Source organism: Panthera leo, chromosome A2, assembly GCF_018350215.1.
Source record: "Panthera leo isolate Ple1 chromosome A2, P.leo_Ple1_pat1.1, whole genome shotgun sequence".
Classification (NCBI taxonomy): domain Eukaryota; kingdom Metazoa; phylum Chordata; class Mammalia; order Carnivora; family Felidae; genus Panthera; species Panthera leo.
In genome coordinates this window covers 8,436,005-8,456,015 of record NC_056680.1, presented here as the reverse complement: position 1 = coordinate 8,456,015, position 20,011 = coordinate 8,436,005, and the positions used below count along the sequence as shown (strand labels likewise).

The 20,011-nt window shown below is 57.5% G+C and overlaps 1 protein-coding gene and 1 long non-coding RNA gene across 4 annotated transcripts in view; one reads left to right on the top strand and one right to left on the bottom strand.

Annotated features, from left to right (window-relative positions):
• DOCK6 (dedicator of cytokinesis 6) overlaps positions 1 to 18,974 on the top strand; it is a 43,103-nt gene extending 24,129 nt beyond the window's left edge. For 2 of the 3 annotated variants that reach the window (XM_042928470.1, XM_042928469.1), the window contains 26 exons: positions 973 to 1,068; positions 1,737 to 1,877; positions 4,825 to 4,938; positions 5,040 to 5,210; positions 5,564 to 5,703; positions 5,794 to 5,963; positions 7,807 to 7,967; positions 8,119 to 8,301; positions 8,661 to 8,787; positions 9,121 to 9,205; positions 9,305 to 9,401; positions 9,536 to 9,670; positions 9,983 to 10,135; positions 10,279 to 10,437; positions 10,575 to 10,675; positions 11,794 to 11,986; positions 12,073 to 12,216; positions 14,866 to 14,997; positions 15,090 to 15,104; positions 16,430 to 16,555; positions 16,652 to 16,741; positions 16,996 to 17,232; positions 17,653 to 17,796; positions 17,880 to 17,986; positions 18,221 to 18,382; positions 18,761 to 18,974. In XM_042928470.1, the coding sequence (XP_042784404.1) occupies positions 973 to 1,068; positions 1,737 to 1,877; positions 4,825 to 4,938; positions 5,040 to 5,210; positions 5,564 to 5,703; positions 5,794 to 5,963; positions 7,807 to 7,967; positions 8,119 to 8,301; positions 8,661 to 8,787; positions 9,121 to 9,205; positions 9,305 to 9,401; positions 9,536 to 9,670; positions 9,983 to 10,135; positions 10,279 to 10,437; positions 10,575 to 10,675; positions 11,794 to 11,986; positions 12,073 to 12,216; positions 14,866 to 14,997; positions 15,090 to 15,104; positions 16,430 to 16,555; positions 16,652 to 16,741; positions 16,996 to 17,232; positions 17,653 to 17,796; positions 17,880 to 17,986; positions 18,221 to 18,382; positions 18,761 to 18,803 (3,426 nt within the window). In that variant the 3' untranslated portion in view covers positions 18,804 to 18,974. Of the gene's footprint in view, positions 1 to 615; positions 709 to 972; positions 1,069 to 1,736; positions 1,878 to 4,824; positions 4,939 to 5,039; positions 5,211 to 5,563; positions 5,704 to 5,793; positions 5,964 to 7,806; positions 7,968 to 8,118; positions 8,302 to 8,660; positions 8,788 to 9,120; positions 9,206 to 9,304; positions 9,402 to 9,535; positions 9,671 to 9,982; positions 10,136 to 10,278; positions 10,438 to 10,574; positions 10,676 to 11,793; positions 11,987 to 12,072; positions 12,217 to 14,865; positions 14,998 to 15,089; positions 15,105 to 16,429; positions 16,556 to 16,651; positions 16,742 to 16,995; positions 17,233 to 17,652; positions 17,797 to 17,879; positions 17,987 to 18,220; positions 18,383 to 18,760 lie in introns of all 3 variants that reach the window. The other variant, XM_042928471.1, reaches the window with a different exon arrangement.
• LOC122213983 lies at positions 18,534 to 19,765 on the bottom strand. The gene is made up of 3 exons (XR_006199716.1): positions 19,736 to 19,765; positions 18,968 to 19,133; positions 18,534 to 18,676 (listed from the first exon to the last, which is right to left on the bottom strand). It is a non-coding gene; the product is annotated as an uncharacterized LOC122213983 (long non-coding RNA).
• Between the last annotated feature and the right edge of the window lie 246 nt (positions 19,766 to 20,011).

Genomic DNA, 20,011 nt, shown 5'->3' with positions numbered 1-20,011 from the left:
CCTCCTGACCAGCAAAGGAGGAGGGGAGCATGGGTCCCCATCCCCATTTCACAGATGGGGGCACCGAGGCCGTGCGAGGCTGCAAGCAAGGCTCAAACAGGGCCGGGCCCGGAACCCAGGGCTCTCGGCTGCTCCCGCTGTGCCTCACCAGCACCTCCTCTCATCTCTGTCCTGTTCTTTTCCTCTTCTGTCTCCTCTGTCCTCGCTTTGACCCCAGGTCTATACTCCACTCCACTGTCTACACCCTCTCCTCCACCGCGGTGCCCTTCTCCATCTACCCCGACCTCCCCGAGTCTCTCGGACCGCACCCTCCCTCTTCACCGTGTCCACCCCGCACCCCATTCCTTCTGCCGCCTTCGCCCATGCTGGGTGTGTGCCCGTGTCCCGTCCACCCTCGCCGAAGGGCTCCTGTCCCCATTCTCGCCTCTCCCGTCCACCCTGCTGGGCACCGTCTTCTCTGTCTTCACTATGCTTCTCTTCCCCTCCGTCACCCACCTTTATCGTTGTTACCTCTGCTCTCGCGTCCATGCCGCCTCGGCCCATCCACACGGACTCGCCTGTCCCCCGTCCATACTGCCTACATCCTCACTGACCCCCCCGGCCATCCCATCCTAGGCCATCGACTGCAGCTCTAGCCGAACTTCTTTCTACCTCGAGGGCTCCTCCTTGGCCCCACCGGCCACCCAGCCGAGACCCACTGTGCAGAAGGTAGTGGGAGGGAGGGGGCGGGTGACACAGCGTTGGCCCCAGAGCGCCTTGTCTCCCCCGAAGCGAAGCCCAGCAGGGTCTAGAAGGCCCAGGGAAAGGGCATGCTGACTCCTTCTGCTCCCTCTCCTCCTGCATGGTCTCCGGCTACACTAACCCCAAGCCATGCAGCTGCATCCCATCCCGGTCACGCCCCCTCCCCCCCCACCCCGAGGAGGGAATGGGGCGGGCCCCTCAGCTCCCTGTGACCCTTGCCCCTGCCCCCAGCTGCTTCACGAGGAGCTGGCCCTGCAGTGGGTGGTCAGCGGCAGCGCCGTGCGAGAGACGGTCCTGCAACATGCCTGGTTCTTCTTCCAGCTTATGGTGAGACACCCTCCTTCCCGCCCGAGGGACACCAGGGGAGGCCCTCTCCTCGGGAAGGAGCCCTCTGAGATTGCCCCCAAGACCCCTGGGAAATGGTCCCAAGAGACCCCCACGCAGTGAGACAGGAGACACCGGAGGGGGATCTCTCCCCAGAGGGAGGCCCCCGGAAGCCCCCTTGGCAGAGAAAAGACCCCTCCCCACCTTCCCTGTGAGATTGTAGAGACCGCTGAGAGACCCCTAACGAGGGAGGAGACCCCTCGCTCTCAAGAGATCTCCCCGGAGAGAGAGGGAATCCCTTGTGATCAGACTTGAGCCTCTGCCCCCAAGCTCTTCTAGAGGTGCCAGGGGGGCCCCCAAACCCCACCCAGGTGGGCTCCCTCAAGTCCCACTCCACAAGTCTTACCTTCTGTCCCGCCCCCATACTTAGCCCCAGGAGACCAACTCCAGCCCCTCCCGGGCTCCCTCAGCCTCCCCAACCCTGCCTAGGAGGCACTCAGGCCCCGCCCACTGCCAGCTCAATCCCCACCCAGGACCCGTTAGGGCCGCCTCTAGCCCATCCTCCTTGCTGCAAAAGTACCACTCCCAGCCCCTCGAGCCCTGCCCCCTTCTAGTGAGCCCCGCCCCCAGTCCAGTCCCTCAACCCCGCCTCGCTCTCGCCCCGCCCCCAGGTGAAAAGCATGGCCCTGCACCTGCTTCTGGGCCAGCGGCTGGACACGCCCCGCAAGCTTCGCTTCCCTGGGCGCTTCCTGGACGACATCGCGGCCCTCGTGGGCTCTGTGGGCCTGGAAGTCATCACCCGGGTATACAAGGTATGAGGGAAAGGGCCTCAGTGGGAGGGGTCCGCGAGAGGCCGCAGAGCAGGCCAGGCGGGGAACCACGAACCCCCTTTGCCAGATGAGCCTGTTCACTCAGCATCCATTTCTTGAGCACTAACTGTGGGCACAGCCCTGCGCTGGATGCTAGAGACACAGCAGTGAACAAAACAGACCCAAATCTATGTGTTCGTGGAGCTGACGTTTCGAGGAGACTTGAGGGAGGGGAAGGAGCACTTTATGCCCTGTCTGGGGGAAGGGCCTTCCAGGCAGTAGAAACAGCGAGTGCAAAGGCCCTGAGGTAGGATCATGCCTGGGCTGATAGGGGAGCAGTTAGGAGGTAAGTATGGCTGGAGTAGAGTGAGCAAAGGTCAGAATGGGAAGTTGATGAGGGTGGGAAGGCGATAGCACAGATCCATTAGCCCTTACACAGTGCTGGAATACAGTAAGTGCTCAATAAATGGACATCGATGTTCTCAGACCTTGATGATTGTCCAGGTCCTGGATCACTAATTCCGGTGTTCACAGGAGCTGGGCAGGAAATAATTATGATAATAGTAGCAATATTGGGCATTTGAGTGCTTACTGTGTATCTTAAACACGTTAGATGGATCATATTAAATTCTCCCAACTACCCCCGTGAAGTCAGTATTATTGTTGCCTCCATTTTACTGATGGGGAAACTGAGGCAGAGAATGACTGGTCACAAGCCGATACCACCTAACTGAGAAGGGGCAGAATGGGGATTTGAACCCAAGCCACCATCTCCAAAGCCCACGCCCTCACCACCTGGGGAGAGTGAGGCTTCTGATGGCCTAGAGGGCATGTACCCATTAGCTGTGGCCAGGACGCATGACTTTTAAGGAGAAATGGGACTTCTGGATTTGATAAGGAACGTTCCAGATTTTTGAAATGCTGGCCCAACCCAAGTCAGCCCTTGTGCAATCTCCCGCGACCTCTGGGCTGGTCTCAAAGTTCTCGACCTTGTTCCACTGGGGCCTCCCCAGGGGCTATCTTCCCAGGGGCTGACCCAGATTGTGAGGAAACGTCCCTCGGAAAGGGCTGCAGAGAACAGCAGCCCCGAGAGGCAGCATCGTCCCAGCTGCCAGGGAGGCATCAGTGATGGGCCCCAGTGGTTTCATTGCTTTATTTGACATTTTCTCGAGCACTGACTGTGTCAGGCTCAGCGCACAACAAACACCCAGTCTCTGTCCCCACCGTGGACTCGGAGCTAAGGCAGGTTTGTGTTTTGTGTTTTGGGGCTGCAGGAAAGTGAGGGCCACCGAGGCTACCTTGTGAAGCCACAGAGTGGCTCATGAGAGCACGAGGGCAGAGCAAGCATCAGCCAGGAGCAGCCTTCTTGCTGTTCCTCACGTTCTCCAGGCACGTCCTGCCCCAGGGCCTTTGCACTTACTATCTTCTGGGCTCCGGATGCCTTTCTCCTCTTGGCTTTCTCTTGTCTTTGGGGCTTCTCTCAAAACAGCACCCTGTTCAGTTTCCTTCAGAGCACATGGGAGTATCTCCAAGTCTTCTATTTATTGTCTGCCTCCCCCCACCCAAGACTGTGAGTTGGACAGGCAGCAGGGACCATGTCTGTCTGGTTCGCAGGACTTGTCACATGGTAGATGCTCCCCATATGCTTCTTAAAATGATTGCTGAGAGTGTACCAAGTAGGGCAGAGGTTCATTTGCCCAAACATAATCACAAGTGGTTTCAATGTGACCAAAGTTGATTTCTGAGCATAGGTGGGTTGCAGGGGGTTCCACAGGGTGGGCCTGGCTGGCCATTGCGGTTCAACGTGGTACCTGCCCCATGATGTGTGACAAGGGGGTGGGAACAGGAGGACCTGTCCCTTCTGTTTAAGCGACCGTATCGCTGCTTCCCAAACCCCTTTGGCCAGGATGTGGTCACATGGTTATCCCCAGCTACACGGGAGGCTGGGAAATGTAGTCTTTACCCAGCTCTGAACTCGGAAGGAAGATTCCAGTACTCTGAGAGGGGAGAGGATTTGAGGGGAGTCAGCAGCCAGTTTCTGCCATCCATGTTGTGTTATTGAAATCGAATGAAAGGAAAAATAACAGGGTTCTTTGAAAAAAGAATTTTTAACATTTATTTTTGAGAGTGAGGGGTGGAGGGGCAGAGAGAGGGGGACAGAGGATCCAAAGCAGGCTTCACACTGTGAGTGCAGAACCCGATGCAGGGCTCGAACCCATGCTGAGATCTCACCTGAGCTGAGATCAAGAGTCTGAGCCACCCAGGCGTCCCTCTTTTTTTTTTTTTTTTTTAAGATGACTTTACTTATATATATCTTTTTAAAAAATGTTTACTCGTTTTTGAGAGACAGGATGTGAGCAGGGGAGGGACAGAGAGAGAGGGAGACACAGAATCTGAAGCAGGATCCGGGCTCTGAGCTGTCAGCACAGAGCCTGATGCAGGGCTCGAACCCACGAACTGTGAGACTGTGACCTGAGCTGAAGTCAGAAGTTCAACTGACTGAGCCACCCAGGTGCCCCTTTTTTATTTTATTTTTTAAAGTTAATTTGCTTACTTTTGAGGGAGAGAGAGAGGGAGTGGCAGAGAGAGAGGGGTAGAGAGAATCTCAGGGAGGCTCTGTGCTGTCAGTGCAGAGCCTGACGTGGGGTTCGAACTCACAAACTGTAAGACCACGACCTGAGCCGAAGTCAGGAGTCAGGCGCTTAACCAACTGAGCCACCCGGGGGGCCCTGAAAACAGTGCTCTGAACAGAGTCCCGAGGAGTGTAGACACATAACCGTGGGGCCCGGAAGGGACAGTCAGAGGAGGACAACCCAGAAATGAAGGCACGTCAAGAAGCCCCAAGGCCGTGGTGCAGTGAGGCGGGTCCTGGAGGTCCCTGGTGGCCCAGTGTGGAGACTGAGGCCCGATGGGACACGTGGGCTTGGGCTGACAGACCCTGTGCCCCCAGGACGCGGAGCTGGCCGAGCGCCTCAACGCCAGCCTGGCCTTCTTCCTCAGCGATCTGCTGTCCCTGGCGGACCGAGGCTTCGTCTTCAGCCTGGTCCGAGCCCACTACAAGCAGGTAGGGGCGGGCCTGGCGGGAACAGCGCACCCGCAGGTGACAGGGCAGGGCGTGGGTGTGGCGGGCCGAGCAACGTAACCCACCGACCCCCTACCCCGCAGGTGGCCACGCGGCTGCAGTCGGCCCCCAACCCAGCGTTGCTGCTGACCCTGCGCATGGACTTCACCCGCATCCTGTGCAGCCACGAGCACTACGTGACCCTCAACCTCCCCTGCTGCCCCCTGTCGCCTCCGGCCTCGCCCTCGCCCTCTGTATCCTCCACCACCTCCCAGGTGGGCTGGCCTCTCTTCTGGCTCCTCCCCTTGACCTGTGACCTCTCGCCTGAACCCGTCTTCTGTGGGTCCCTCAGTTGTCCGCTTCACAGTGGGCCGCTGCCCGGGGGACCTGACCCCTTACCTCTGACCCTTCACCTCTGCCCTTCCTTCTTGCCAATTTCTCGGGAGGACCGGCTTCTCCTTCCTCACCCCTAAATCCTCGCTCTCAACCAGGGTTCCATTTGCTGTTTCTCAGACCTCTGACTCCAGGCCCTGGCACCTCACACGTGGGTAACTCCAGTCGCTCGCCTCTGACCCTTGACCCCTGACCTCCTGCCATCCCCGCTTCCTCCTCCTCCTCCCCTCTGCAGAGCTCCACCTTCTCCAGCCAGGCCCCAGACCCCAAGGTGACCAGCATGTTCGAGCTGAGCGGGCCGTTCCGGCAGCAGCACTTTCTGGCTGGGCTCCTGCTGACGGAGCTGGCGCTGGCCCTGGAACCTGAGGCCGAGGGGTGAGCACAGGCCCCGCTCTGGCCCCCGGGGCTGGTGGAAAGGTCCAGGGGCCACGCCCACCCCATCCTGAGCTCCTCCCTCCCCGACAGGGCATCCCTGCTGCACAAGAAGGCCATCAGTGCCGTCCACAGTCTGCTCTGTGGCCATGACGCTGACCCCCGCTACACCGAGGCTGCCGTGAAGGCCCGTGTGGCCGAGCTGTACCTACCCCTGCTGTCACTCGCACGGGACACGCTGCCACGGCTGCATGATTTTGCTGGTCAGTGGGCCGGGGGCAGGACGGGGTTACCCGATCCAGGGGCTGGATGGATCCCGGCGAGCTCAGGTCAGGAAGGACGGGGGAAGGGGAGGGGGGCGCAGGGTTAGGAATAAAAGCGCGGGTGGTGGGGTCAGGGGAGGAGGTTCAAGTGCTGTCGTGGGGCCCAGGAAAGCCATCGGCCTCTCTGAGCCTGTTAAATGGGGACAGTGGTGGCCTCGGCCACTTCCTAAGGTTATGTGAAACTCTGGGGAGCGGCATACTGGGGCAGTCACCCCACTGTAAACGGGAGTCGTTACTCTAACGTGATCTTCTAGGAAGAGAATACGAGGAGAGGAAGGTGGGGAGCATCGGGCGAGGGGGTGCTTGGAGCCCCGTGTTCATTCATTCACTCGTCTTCCACATTCACTGGCACCTGGGGGACAGTGTATAGTTGGAAACACAGACTTAGGATTTCTGGGTTGATCCCCTCTGTCGTTTGGGGGAAATTCTCAGTCTTCATCTCTTGAATTTTTTTTTTCTGCCTCCTTTTCTCGCCTCTCTCCTTCTGGGACTCCAATTACACGTACGTTCGACCTCTTGATCGCATCACATGTGTCCACTGTGCTCCATTCTCTTTTCCGTTCTGTTTGCAGTTGGGCAACTTTTCTGTTCACCTGTATTCAGGCTCTCTGCTTATCTCTTCTCTGGCTGCATCTAGTCTTTTGAGTTTTCAGATGTTATCATTTTCGGCTGTAAAATGTCCATTTGATTTTTTTTTTTTTTGTAGATTCCAATTCTCAATTGTAATTTCCCAGCTTGGTAACCGCGTTTGTCCGTCTTTTCTGCCACTTTATGGTTTAAAGTCCTTGTTTGCTAACTTCAACATTTGGTAGTGTGTGTGCCTGCTTCTGTTGTCTTTTTCTTCCTTGTCCATCATATTTTCTAGCCTCCTCCTTTGTCTTGTAATTCGTTATCGTATCTTGGACATTGTATGTGAAGGAAGCATCGTGACTGAAGCAATGTCCTCTTTTCCCAGTGAGGGCCCCTCTCTCCCTCTCTTAGGCAGATGGGATAATGGGCTGATCACCTCAATCTGGTCAGGAACCGAGCTAGATTAAGCTGGGCTGGAGTGTTAGTTAAGCTCAGTTAATGTTCTAAGACTCTCTGGGGTGAGACCAGTTCTGTATTTGTCGGCAGCTCCTGTCTCTCTGATGAAACTTTTTTTGAGAGGGGGTATGAGGGCTACTCTTTGAAGATCATAGAGTTTGGAACCAGACTATTTAGCTTAAGATCCTAATTTAGCTTGCTGCGTGACCCCAGGCAAATGACATAATCGCTCTGTGCCTCAGTTTCCTCACCCATAAAGTGGGGATGATAAGAGTATTTGTGTTGCAGGGTTGTTTTGATGATTAAGAGTTAATATTTTCAAAGTGCCTACAGTAGCATCTGGCACAGCGGAGACTCTATGTAAGTGCCAGTTGATGCTGTGGTAATAGCGGTGCATTTATTATTGTTAATTATTATTGTTATTACTGCCATTGTTGCCGCCATCATCATCTTCCTCGTAGTAAACATTTACTATGCCTGTGGGCCAGGCCACATTCTAAGTGTTGAGCATATAGGAGCAGCCAGAGCAGATGGAGTTCAGGCCTTTGTGGATCCCATGAACAGTTGCGTGAGAAACATGTCTAATGACAAGCATAAAAAGTGAGCTCTGAGAATAGATGACGGGGGACCTCAGCCTGGTCTGGGGGAGTGGTATCAGGGAAGGCTTCCCTGAGGAGGTGAACTTTGGGCGAGAATATGAGACAGAGATGGTACTTACCAAGGGTTCTTTCTCCTGTCCTCCTGCCCCTCCCCGCAGAGGGCCCAGGTCAACGGTCAAGACTGGCCTCGATGCTCGACTCAGACACAGAAGGGGAAGGGGACATCGGAGGCACCATCAACCCCTCAGTGGCCATGGCCATCGCTGGTGGCCCCCTAGCCCCTGGCTCCCGGGCTAGCATCTCCCAGGGCCCAGTGGCAGTGAGTATGGCACTGGTCCCCAGAGACACCCTCCAACCTGGTAATAGAAGTTATGTAATGATATACTGACAGGCCAGTTCTCGTCTTAATTTGGAGGAAATGAAAATCAACTCCGCCCCTTCTGAACACCTTCTCCCCTATTTGGCCCCAGGCTTCTCGCTCAGGCTGCCCCCTCTCTGCTGAGTCCAGCCGGACCTTACTGGTGTGTGTGCTGTGGGTCCTGAAGAATGCTGAGCCAGCCCTCCTGCAGCGCTGGGCTGCTGACCTTGCCCTCCCTCAGCTGGGTCGTCTCTTGGACTTGCTGTACCTTTGCCTCGCTGCCTTTGAGTACAAGGTGTGGGGGTGAGGGTGGGCCGGGGGGTGGGGGATGGGCTGTATGAGGCAGGCTGAGCGTGTGTACAGGTCCCTGGGGTGCTGTGGGCGGGAGCGAAGGGGTGGACTGTCTTCATGCACAGCTTCCTGCAGGTTTGAGGGTAAAGGGGTGGACTGTTTCTGTGCTGAGCCAAAGAGAAAAGAGAGAATTGCCTTTGTGAATAGACTCTGGAAGGTGCCAAGACCTTTCAGTAAAGGGGAGAACTGTGTCTCCAGGCACAGGATCCTGGAGGTCAGAAAGGATGAATGAGTGGGACCAAGCACCCCAGGTCCCACAGAAAAGGGCAGAGTCAACCTTGAACCCGTTCTCTGTCCTCACAGGGGAAAAAGGCCTTTGAGCGCATCAACAGTCTCACGTTCAAGAAGTCACTGGACATGAAGGCTCGTCTGGAGGAAGCCATCTTGGGCACTATTGGAGCACGACAGGAGATGGTCCGGCGGAGTCGTGGTGAGGGGGAAATGCGTCCTGTGCACGTCCCCACCAGCTGCTCCCAGCCTTTGTCTGAGGGACCCCAGGAGGGGGGCATCCCTACCTCCATGTCTGGCTCATTTTTCCCAGAAATAAGCGTGTGCATCATCCCTGTGCACACGGGTATCTGTGTTCCCTGTCCGTCCTCACACGTCCTTCATGTTTAACTACGTGTTCCCTTCGCATGCTTACGTGTCACCCAGCGTCCTCACGGGTTATCCCACACGTGTATCTTAACGCCTGAGCGCGTCTCCTCACGGTCACGTCTTTGTGTTTTCTCACATCCGTGAACATGCGCCTCGCGTGTCTCAGAGAGGAGTCCCTTTGGGAACCAGGAGAACGTCCGCTGGCGGAAGAGCATCACACACTGGAGACAGACCTCAGACCGTGTGGACAAGTGGGTGTGGGCGGGAAGTAGTTTGCTGGGGTCAGACCGGCTTCCAGAAAAACCGGTGTCCCTGGACCTCAGCCCCCAACCCCTTCCCGTCCCCTCCAGGACCAAGGATGAAATGGAACACGAGGCCTTGGTGGACGGGAACCTGGCGACCGAGGCAAGCCTGGTGGTTCTGGACACACTGGAGATCATCGTGCAGGTAGGGCTTGAGCCAGCGTCTCCCTGACCTCCGACCCCATCACCGTGCCTCGTGATCTCTGGCCATACAATCCCTCTCTTTCCCTGACCCCGTCAGCCGCTCAGTCCCTAACAGCTGGATTTCTGACCCCCTAGACGGTCATGCTGTCAGAGGCCCGGGAGAGCGTCTTAGGCGCAGTGCTTAAAGTTGTGCTGTACAGTCTGGGCAGTGCCCAGAGTGCCCTCTTCTTGCAGCATGGCCTGGCCACACAGCGAGCCCTGGTGTCCAAGGTAAGCCCCATTCGACGGTCACGGTTATCAGAGTAATAGTCACCGCCCTTGAGCACCTGCCATGTGCTCAGCAACCCCATGGGACAGACCCTCCTTAGCCATGGTTTGCAGAGGAGGGAACTGAGGATCAGAGTGGCAGAGTCATTCACCCAGAGTCACACAGCAAGGGCTTCCCCCAGGTCTGATTCCAAAGCCCACTGTGCTTGGCCAAAGCCGGCAGAACACAGATGCCCCTGCCACCGCCCCCATCCGGGACCTTCCGTGCCAGAATGGGGAGGGGCCGACTAGTGTCTGTCTCGCCCTGGGGGACAGTTCCCAGAGCTGCTGTTCGAGGAGGACACAGAGCTGTGTGCCGATCTCTGCTTGAGGCTCCTGCGACACTGCGGCAGCCGCATCAGCACCATCCGCACGCACGCCAGCGCCTCACTCTACCTCCTCATGCGCCAGAATTTCGAGATCGGCAACGTAAGTAGGAGGGGCAGGTAGGAGGTGTCAGTGCAGCAGATGGAGGGCAGGAGGGGGACGGGTGGCGCGGGCAGGTCAATCGGGCCCCGGGGATGAGGGTCCGAGGCCTCACAGGCGTGCTCTTCCTCCCGGGCTCCTCTCAGAACTTTGCCCGCGTGAAGATGCAAGTGACCATGTCGCTCTCGTCCCTGGTGGGGACGACACAGAGCTTCAGTGAAGAGCACCTGAGACGGTCACTGAAGACCATCCTCACCTATGCGGAGGAGGACGTGGGGCTGCGGGACAGCACCTTCGCGGAGCAGGTGACCCCGCCCCCGCCACGCCCCCGCCACGCCCCCGCCACGCCCTCCTCAGCCTGTGCTTCGCCCTCCCTGCTTGCCCGGCACGCTTGGTGGCTTCTCCACGCCCTCACTGGCCCCTGGCCATTCCCCGGCTCCAGGTCCAGGACCTGATGTTCAACCTGCACATGATCCTGACGGACACGGTGAAGATGAAGGAGCATCAGGAGGACCCGGAGATGCTCATCGATCTCATGTACAGGTGAGGCGGGCCAGGCGGGACCTGCGGCCGTTCTCCCGCACAGACAGGTGATAGGGGAATAGATGGTGACAGCGACAGGTAAGGGGAGGCCAGGTAAGTGAACGGGGAAAAGGGTGCCAGGTGAACACACACTGGACGGCGACAGATGAGAATAAGGACAAGTGAAGGGGACAGGTGGGAGGGACAGGTGAGGTACCAACTAGTGACGATGGGTCAGGAAAGAAGTGATTTGGAGGAGAGGTGAGGGGTTTGGTTAGAAATTGGGGAGTGGGTGGGGCTCCCGGGGGGCTCAGTCGGTTAAGCGTCTGACTTCGGCTCAGGTCATGATCTCATGGTTCGTGGGTTCAAGCCCCGCATCGGGCTCTGTGCTGACAGCTTGGAGCCTGGAGCCTGCTTTGGATTCTGTGTCTCCCTCTCCCTCTGCCCCTCCTCCAGCTTGTGCTCTCTCTTTCTCTCTCTCTCCAAAATAAATAAATAAACATTAAAAAACATTAAAAAAAAAAAAAAAGAATCTCTTGGGGCGCCTGGGTGGCTCAGTCGGTTAAGCGTCTGACTTCGGCTCAGGTCATGATCTCACGGTTCATGGGTTCAAGCCCCGCGTCAGGCTCTGTGCTGACGGCTTAGAGCCTGGAGCCTGCTTCAGATCCCGTGTCTCCCTCTCTCTCTGCCCCTCCCCCGCTGGCACTCTGTCTCTCTCTCAAAAATGAATAAATGTTAAAAATTTTTGAACCAAATAAAAAGAAATAGGGGAGTAGGAGACGGGAAACAGGTGATGGAGATGGAAGGCAGGGTGCAGATGGGATGGATGGGCCTGGAGGACAGTGACATGGTTCTCGAGCAAGGGGAATGGGGGAGCAGGGCGTGGCTTAAGATTAAGCAGGTGAGACCATTGGCTGGTCAGTGGGAGACAAGTAGAAGGACATGTGAGAAAAGAAATGAGCAGAGCAATAGGTGAGGAGGCCCCACGTAAATGGGGGTCTGGCCGAGGAGCCTGGCTGGTGAGAGGCGCAGATGGCTGGGGTAACAAGCAAAGGGGGCGGACAAGTGAGGGATAGGCAGTGGGGACAGGGCGAGTGCTCCACCTCCTCACCCCCGCCCCCCCCCCCCATGCATGCCAGGATTGCCCGCGGCTACCAGGGCTCCCCCGACCTGCGGCTCACGTGGTTGCAGAACATGGCAGGGAAACATGCAGAGCTGGGCAACCACGCGGAGGCCGCCCAGTGCATGGTGCACGCGGCTGCCCTGGTGGCCGAGTACCTCGCCCTGCTGGAGGACAGCCGCTACCTGCCCGTGGGCTGCGTCTCGTTCCAGGTGAGCTGCCCGGGTGACAGGTTGGCGGTGGGGGGCGGTGGCACCCGTGGGGTGGGGCTGGGGCCTAACGCCACCTCCCACCACAGAACATCTCATCCAACGTGCTAGAGGAATCGGCCATCTCCGACGACATCCTGTCGCCTGACGAGGAGGGCTTCTGTTCCGGGAAGCACTTCACGGAGCTGGGGCTGGTGGGACTGCTGGAGCAGGCCGCAGCCTACTTCACCATGGTGAGGCCTGCGGCCGGCCGCGGGACCTGGGGCTCGGGCCAGGGTGGCACCATCAGATCCGCTGAAGGGCCCAGCGCCTGCTCCCGGACACTCACGGCAAAGCTGCTGCCTGGTCCCTTTCTGGGCAGGGGATTTGCAGAGGACAACCGGGACCTTCACCAGCTCACGTTACCTGCCACTCTCCCTGTAAAACCCTTGACACGAGGCCTGGACGTAGTAAGCCTTCGATACATTCAGCCGCTATTAAATTTTTTTTTTTATTATAGAAAATTTCAAGCACACCTAAAAGAAAAAAATTGGACCATCGCCCCCATACCCAGCACTCAAATCCAACAACCACCAGTATTTACTCTCTTGGTTCATCTTCTCTTTGCCTCCAGTGTTTTTGTTTTGTTTTTTTGGTTTTGATGGAGTATTTTGGGTTTTTTTTTTTTGTTTTTTTTTAATTTTTTTTAATGTTTATTTTTGAGAGAGAGAGAGAGACAGATCGCAAACAAGGGAGGGGCAGAGAGAGAGAGAGACACGGAGACACTGAATCCAAAGCAGGCTCCAGGCTCCGAGCCATCAGCACAGAACCCGATGCAGGGCTCGAACTCACAGACTGCGAGATCATGACCTGAGCCGAAGTCAGACGCTTAACCAACTGAGCCACCCAGGCGCCCCAAGATCTGAATTTTCACAAATTGCTTGATGAAACCCACACAACTACTCAGCTAGGGTTTTTTTTGTTTGTTTTCTTGTTTTTAAACCTTAGTGTAGTCCAAGGACCAGCAGCATGGGTATCACCTGGGGGCTTGTTATAAATGCAGAGTCCTGGGTCCCCCAAACCCTCTGAACCCTACATTCTCACAAGATCTCAGAGATTCTGTGTGTGTTGGAGTTGGAGAAGTTCCAGCTTTAAACAAACCCTCCCCATCACACCATCACACACACAAGTACCTCCCTGTGCAGACTCGTTGATGAAACCCTGGTATACAACTCAAGTTGTACATGACCAGATTAATGGGAATTCTTTTCTTTTTTTTTTTTTCAAAAAAATTTTTAATGTTTATTTATTTATTTATTTATTTATTTATTTTTAACGTTTATTTTTGAAAGAGAGAGACAGAGTGTGAGTGCTGGAGGGGCAGAGAGAGGGAGACACAGAATTCAAAGCAGGCTCCAGGCTCTGAGCTGTCAGCACGGAGCCTGATGCAGGGCTCGAACTCACAAACCATGAGATCATGACCTGAGTCAGTCAGATGCTTAACCAACTGAACCACCCAGGTGCCCCATTAACAGGAATTCTGTAATACCAGTCCATGCTTGGATGTTCCTGATCTCAAAACAATTTGTTTTTTTTGCACTTGGTTTGTTCGAATCACGATCCATTTATAAGATCCACAATGGCTGTGACTGACAAGTCTCTTAAGGCTCTTTGAATCAAAGAAAGAAAACAAAAACAAAAAACGGCATCAGTTCCCCAATTTTTACAGTAAGGGTTTTTCATGTTTTCTTTGATACGTTGAGGCTCAGGCATTGTATTTCCCACTGTTGTAAAAAGGTTTTCTCCCAGTTTGCTTGCTTGCATGAAAGCAATTGTTTCTTTTTCCTGCATTTCATTTGTTGGAGATGTGAGCTTTGTTTCAAGGAATTTTCTTTCTTTTAATTTTTTTTTAATTTTTTTTAATGTTTATTTATTATTGAGAGAGGGACAGACAGACAGAGTGTGAATTTGGGAGGGGCAGAGACAGAGGGAGACACAGAATCCAAAACAGGCTCCAGGCTCCAAGCTGTCAGCATAGAGTCCAACGCGGGGCTTGAACTCACGAACCGTGAGATCATGACCTGAGCTGAGGTCGGACGCTTAACCGACTGAACCACCCACGCACCCCTGTTCCAAGGGGTTTTCTGGCCTGAACAAGGCCGGCTGTGTCCCCATGGTGTTGCTTTACTTGTTCCTCTGTCCCCACGTTTCTGGGAACTGGTGATGAGGTCTGGAGTCCCGCTCAGATTCGGAGTCAGGTTTTTCCGGTGAGATTTATTTTCTGGGCTGCCAGACCCCTGGTGGGGTTTTCACTATTGTCATTTTGTTAAAGGCTCAAACAAAAGCCTCAGGGGAATAAACCAGACGGTACACGCAGACCTCTCCACAGTTGGTCAGGAAACTTCCCAGGGTTTCTGCTAGCTTCATGGTGGCACCGGCTGTGGGTGAGGGGCACTTCGGGAGTGGTGGTGACCACATGCCAAGAGGCAGCTGGGGGTGGAGGTCTTGGGTACTAGGCCAGAAGGGCTGGTGTTCAGGTCCTGGCCCTGGGGAGTTGTGTCTCTGAGTTTTCGTTTTCTCTCTGTGAAATTAAAAAAAAAAAAAAAAAAAAGGCTCCTCCCCCCAGTGAAGGAACATGGGTAAAGTGCAGATGTATACAGCACCTAGTCTATCATAAGCATGATAGAGAGCACGGAGGGGTCTATGGGGGCCAAGTGGAAAGACTGGTGCCCCCATCTGGGGACACCCCCAGGATGGGGTGTCCCATCAGGGTGGCCTCCCTGGAGGAGGTGATAGAAGACGGAGCCCTGGAGGACGGGTAGTAGCACAGCGGGTGGGCTTTTCCAGGCACGGAGAGAAAACTAGGGAGGGTGCTGGGAATCCTGATGTGCCCCACCCCCTAGGGCGGGCTCTATGAGGCAGTGAACGAGGTCTACAAGACCCTCATCCCCATCCTGGAAGCCCACCGAGACTACAAGAAGCTGGCTGCCGTGCATGGCAAACTGCAGGAGGCCTTCACCAAGATCATGCACCAGGTGGGTCGGGATGCCCTCCCAGACCCTGCCCTTGGCCCCAGCTCCCACCCCCACCACGGCTCAGCTGACTCTGACCCTTCTCTCTCTGACAGAGCTCTGGCTGGGAGGTGAGTCAGCCCAGTGGCCACCTGCCTCTGGGGCCCCCATGATGGCTGGTCATCAGTGGTCAGGGACCACCAGGGGGTGCTGGAGGAACATGGCCGCCTGGCCGCAGGGGCTGGTGCTCAGTAGGTGATGACGCACCCTCCACTTCTTCCCCCCTTCCCCCCGCCCCCCCTTTCCGTCCCTCAGGTCCCCCTCCCTGCCCTAGATCCCGAGGGCAGCCTGTGACTCACCCAGCTGGGACCTCTCCAGAGACACCCCTCCCTCGGGCAGGGCCAGCTTGGTCACTGCCTGTAAGGGGGAAGGGGGGGGGGGCTCTGACTCCCTCCTTGTCTGTCTCTGTATTTCTCTTTGTCTCTGTCTCTTGGTCCCTTTCCCTGTCTCTTTCTCTCTCCCTGTCTTGCTCAACACTCTCTGTCAGTCTCTTCGAATCCGTCTGTCTCTGTCTCCCCAGCTTCCCCCAGGATCTCTGCTCCCCATTGCCATTTAGTGCTCCCCCTCTCCCGCCTCTCCCCCACTTGGGTCTATTTTTAGGCATCTCTTAGATTGGGGAGAATTTTCTGGCCAAAGAAGGCAGGAACCCAGAGCCAAGATGGGAGGGCTGGGTGGGGGCCGGGTGGGACAGGCAAGTCCCAGATCTCTGGTCTCTGCCCAAAGAATGGCACTCACAGGGCAGCATAGACTGGGACCCTGGAGCTTGGGGACTCTTACCTCTGACCTCTCCCATGACAATGTCTCTCCCTTCCCTACCAATACCCTTGTGCCCGCCCCACCCTGCCCGGATCGGCCTTGGTGAGTGAACACAGAGCTACGCCCTTTCTTTCTGGTAGAGGATAGTATACGGTGGTGGGGAATGGGGGGGGGGGGGAGATGACCTGGAACAAGGCAGCCAGGGCTTCTGTCCCAGAGGGCTATGCATCCCCTCAGCCACTCAAGCATTTATCAAGCACCTGCTGTATACCCAGCGCTGTAGGCATTGAGGACACAGCTGTACTCAACAGAGCCCTAGCAACAGAGCCCTAATCCTAATTTCATATTGAGATCCAGACTCTGAAGAAGTGCTTGGGCGAGGATAATCGGGAACCAGGGGCTTGTGTTAAATGAGAACAAAGATTTGGGGGAGGCAGGAGATAAAGGTCGGGGACAAAGAGGCTGTGAGCTGCTGGCAGTCGTCAGGGACCATGCCCCAATATTCTCAGGGTCCCCCCAACTGTGCCTGTGACTTCATGTTCTTGGGCTCCCCCTGCCCATGCCCACCTCTTCTGCATGTGGGGCAAGGGGACCTCCAGAGGGGCCTCCTGGGCCACAGCTCCCCTTCTTCCAGATGCAGCGTGTGTTCGGGACGTATTTCCGTGTGGGCTTCTATGGTGCCCGCTTCGGCGACCTGGACGAGCAGGAGTTTGTGTATAAAGAGCCGTCCATCACGAAGCTGGCTGAGATTTCACACCGGCTGGAGGCACGTCCCAGCGGTAGGGGGTAGACGGGCATTGGGCTGCCCTGGGCGGAGTGGGGGCTGCTCCTCTGTGGCCCCAAGTCAGCCCCGTGTCCCCAGGAGTTCTACACGGAGAGGTTTGGGGAGGACGTGGTCGAGATTGTCAAAGATTCGAACCCCGTGGACAAGACCAAGCTTGACCCACAGAAGGTGAGGACTCCTGACCATCCCAGGGTCTCCCATATCCAGGGAGGCAAACTTCAGAGCGTATCTCCCTTGGGGACCCCAAATCCTTTTCCTTGGGAGAGCCACAAACCTGGAGACGTGAGATGTGGGACCCCCCAGATTTCAAGCTCCCAGACCCAAAGAGATCCAAATCCCCTTTCTCCAGGGATGGGGTCCTGCAGGGAGGATGTGTGTGTACTGGGGCCGTGGGAGCCTCATTCCTGAGCCCTGCGTCCCAGGCTTACATCCAGATCACTTACGTGGAACCGCACTTCGACACCTACGAGCTCAAGGACCGGGTGACTTACTTCGACCGCAACTACGGGCTGCGCACCTTCCTGTTCTGCACGCCCTTCACGCCTGACGGGCGCGCGCACGGGGACCTGCCAGAGCAGCACAAGCGCAAGACTCTGCTCAGCACAGACCACGCCTTCCCCTACATCAAGACCCGGATCCGCGTGTGCCACCGCGAGGAGGTGGGCGGGGCCCCAGGGAGGGCAGGTGCGGCGACCCAAGGTCAAGGGAGGCCCAGTACCCCCACACCCAGGTCGGGGAGGTGAGAGGACCCTAAACTCCCATGCCCGGACACCAGTCTTCAGACTCCAACCTCTGCTTCCACACCCAGCCAGCCTGAGACTGGCCCACCACCCGCCCCGAGTCCTCAGAGCCAGACACAGGCAGCTGAGACCAGAACCACCCCCACCCCCCACCCCCCCCACCCCCCCACCCCCCCCCGCCAGATCCAGGCCGGCAGAAGTCCCCACACACTCTGTTCATTTCACAGCCTCTGGGAACCCCTCTCCGCCCCCAGCAGGGGTCCAGGCTGCCCGGGGGCCGTCTTGGGTCAGGACCTCTTCAGGCCCCAGCCAGTGCCTGCCATTCCCCTCCCCCCACAGACAGTGCTGACACCCGTGGAGGTGGCCATCGAAGACATGCAGAAGAAGACACGGGAGCTGGCCTTCGCCACCGAGCAGGACCCGCCCGACGCCAAGATGCTACAGATGGTGCTGCAGGGCTCCGTGGGGCCCACTGTGAACCAGGTACAGCCAGCGGGGCCTGCAGGCTGCCCGAAGCACCCCAGGGGCCATGCAGACACCCTCATGAGCCCCTCTGCCCCCCGCAGGGGCCCCTGGAGGTGGCCCAGGTGTTTTTGGCGGAGATCCCGGAAGACCCCAAACTCTTCAGGCATCATAACAAGCTGCGGCTCTGTTTCAAGGACTTCTGCAAGAAGTAGGCCTGCCCCCCGCGCCCCCCACCACCCCCATCACGGCTCTGCCTTCCTGACCCCATACAGCCTCTCTGTATCCCCGATGCCCATTATGGAGCTCCCGCCTCTCTGAGTGCCCTCCGCCTATCAGACTCCCACTGTAGCTCCTGGCCCCACCCCTGGACTGCCCCCCACCTCCAGGCTTGCTTCCCCCCCCCCCCCCCCCCGGGCGTCATCTCCTGCCATCTCTCTCCCAGGTGTGAGGACGCCCTGCGGAAGAACAAGGCCCTGATAGGGCCAGACCAGAAGGAGTACCACCGAGAGCTGGAGCGGAACTACTGTCGCCTGCGGGAGGCCCTGCAGCCCCTGCTCACCCAGCGCCTGCCCCAGCTGCTGGCGCCTCCCACGGCAGGCCTCAGGTGCCCGGCCCCGCCCCCGACCACGGAGAGAGGGCAGAGGCAGGCACAGATGGGCGCCGTCATACAGGCGCGTGTCAACCCACGCGCGCGCCAGTGTGCACGCTCACAGCTTTGCACAAACGTGCAACTCTGTGGACATGCATGCGTGCCGGGCGGGCTCTGGGCAGCCACTTCACGTCCTGGCCTGGTCATCTCCCAGACGTGGGACTTCGCCTTTCTGAGCCTCCGTTTCCACGTCTGTAAAATGGGCACAATTCCTATCTTCGGTGGTAGATTCCAAGAGAGAATCTGTGACTTTAGAGAAGGACGGAGAGGCTGATGAGCACTCGGGAGTTGGGAGCCCTCTGGCCGCGTTAACCCACCTCATTCTTCCCCCAGGAACTCCTTGAACAGAGCAAGTTTCCGGAAGGCCGACCTCTGAGCCTGCGAGGCCTGAAGCCAGGCCCAGAAGAACCGGCACCCTGGCCTCCACCGTCTGTGCCTTTCCCCCACTGCACACTGACTGGGCTGTGGGGTGATCATTTTGCACACGGGGCTGGGCCCTCTGTTCCTCTGTTCCCATCTGTGTGCACTGATGCTTCTTACCTTTTCTAATTTAAAATGGTTTTCATAAGCAGCCTGTTTGATGTGGATCCTGGGAGCTGGGTCATGTCCGCACACCCTGATCTTTGACAGACTCTGAGAACTCACTGGGTGCCTGGAGCACAGCAGTGACAAACAGGCAGATTCCTGCCCTTGTGGAGCTGTCATTCTAGTAGAGGAGTCGACACACAAATAACAACGTCACGTGCCCATGGGGAATAATAGTAACTTAGTGAAACCCTTGCAGAGTACTCAGCCCTGCCCTAAAGGGCGCCGAGATAGACACTGCCCCATTTATGGGCCCTTTTGCCTGAGGGGCCTCCATCAGGCCCCTGCCTCCTGGTTAGTGAATCTTCTCAATGCCATTATCAGGTAGGAAGCATTTTTAACCCCGTTTTACAGCTGGGGAAACTGAGGCACCAAGCAGTTAAAGGCTGCTTAGCCTGCCGTTAAAGGCTGCTAAGCCAGGTCTGGCTTAGCCGGAGGCTGTGCAGCCTCGCACTGACCCAGCCCCACTCCCCACCGCGCGGCCGTCACGCCACCCTGTACCAGGCCTGTGCTGGGCCGCTTCCAGCCTTGGGCCGGCTGGGGGAGGGGTGACCTCCCGCCGCCACCGCCGCCGCCCGCGCCCGCGCCCTCCCGGAGCTGGGCCCCGGCCAGCCCCGCCCCCCGCGGCGCCCAGCTGCAGCGGTGGGGAGGACCCTGCCCTGGGGACTCCGGGAGGAGGGGCGAGAGGACGACACCGGTTCGCTCGGGCGCGCACCCACACACCTGCAGTCCAGGTGCAATCGCGTTCTCCCGGCATCTCCTGTCTCCCCCTTCCCCCCACTGCCGTCCAGGCTGCAGGCGACTGGGGGCGGGGCCGGCCCGGAGGGGGCAGGGCGGGGGCGGAGCCACCGCCGAGGGCCGGGCGGCCGGGCGGTGGCGCGCGGAGGACGCACGGGCGGCGGGACGCTGGGACGGCGGCGGCCGGAGCGCGCGAGGCGAGTAGGACCCGAGGCTGGGTCGGGGTTCGAGTCCGGTTCGGGGTTCGAGCGTGGTCCCCAC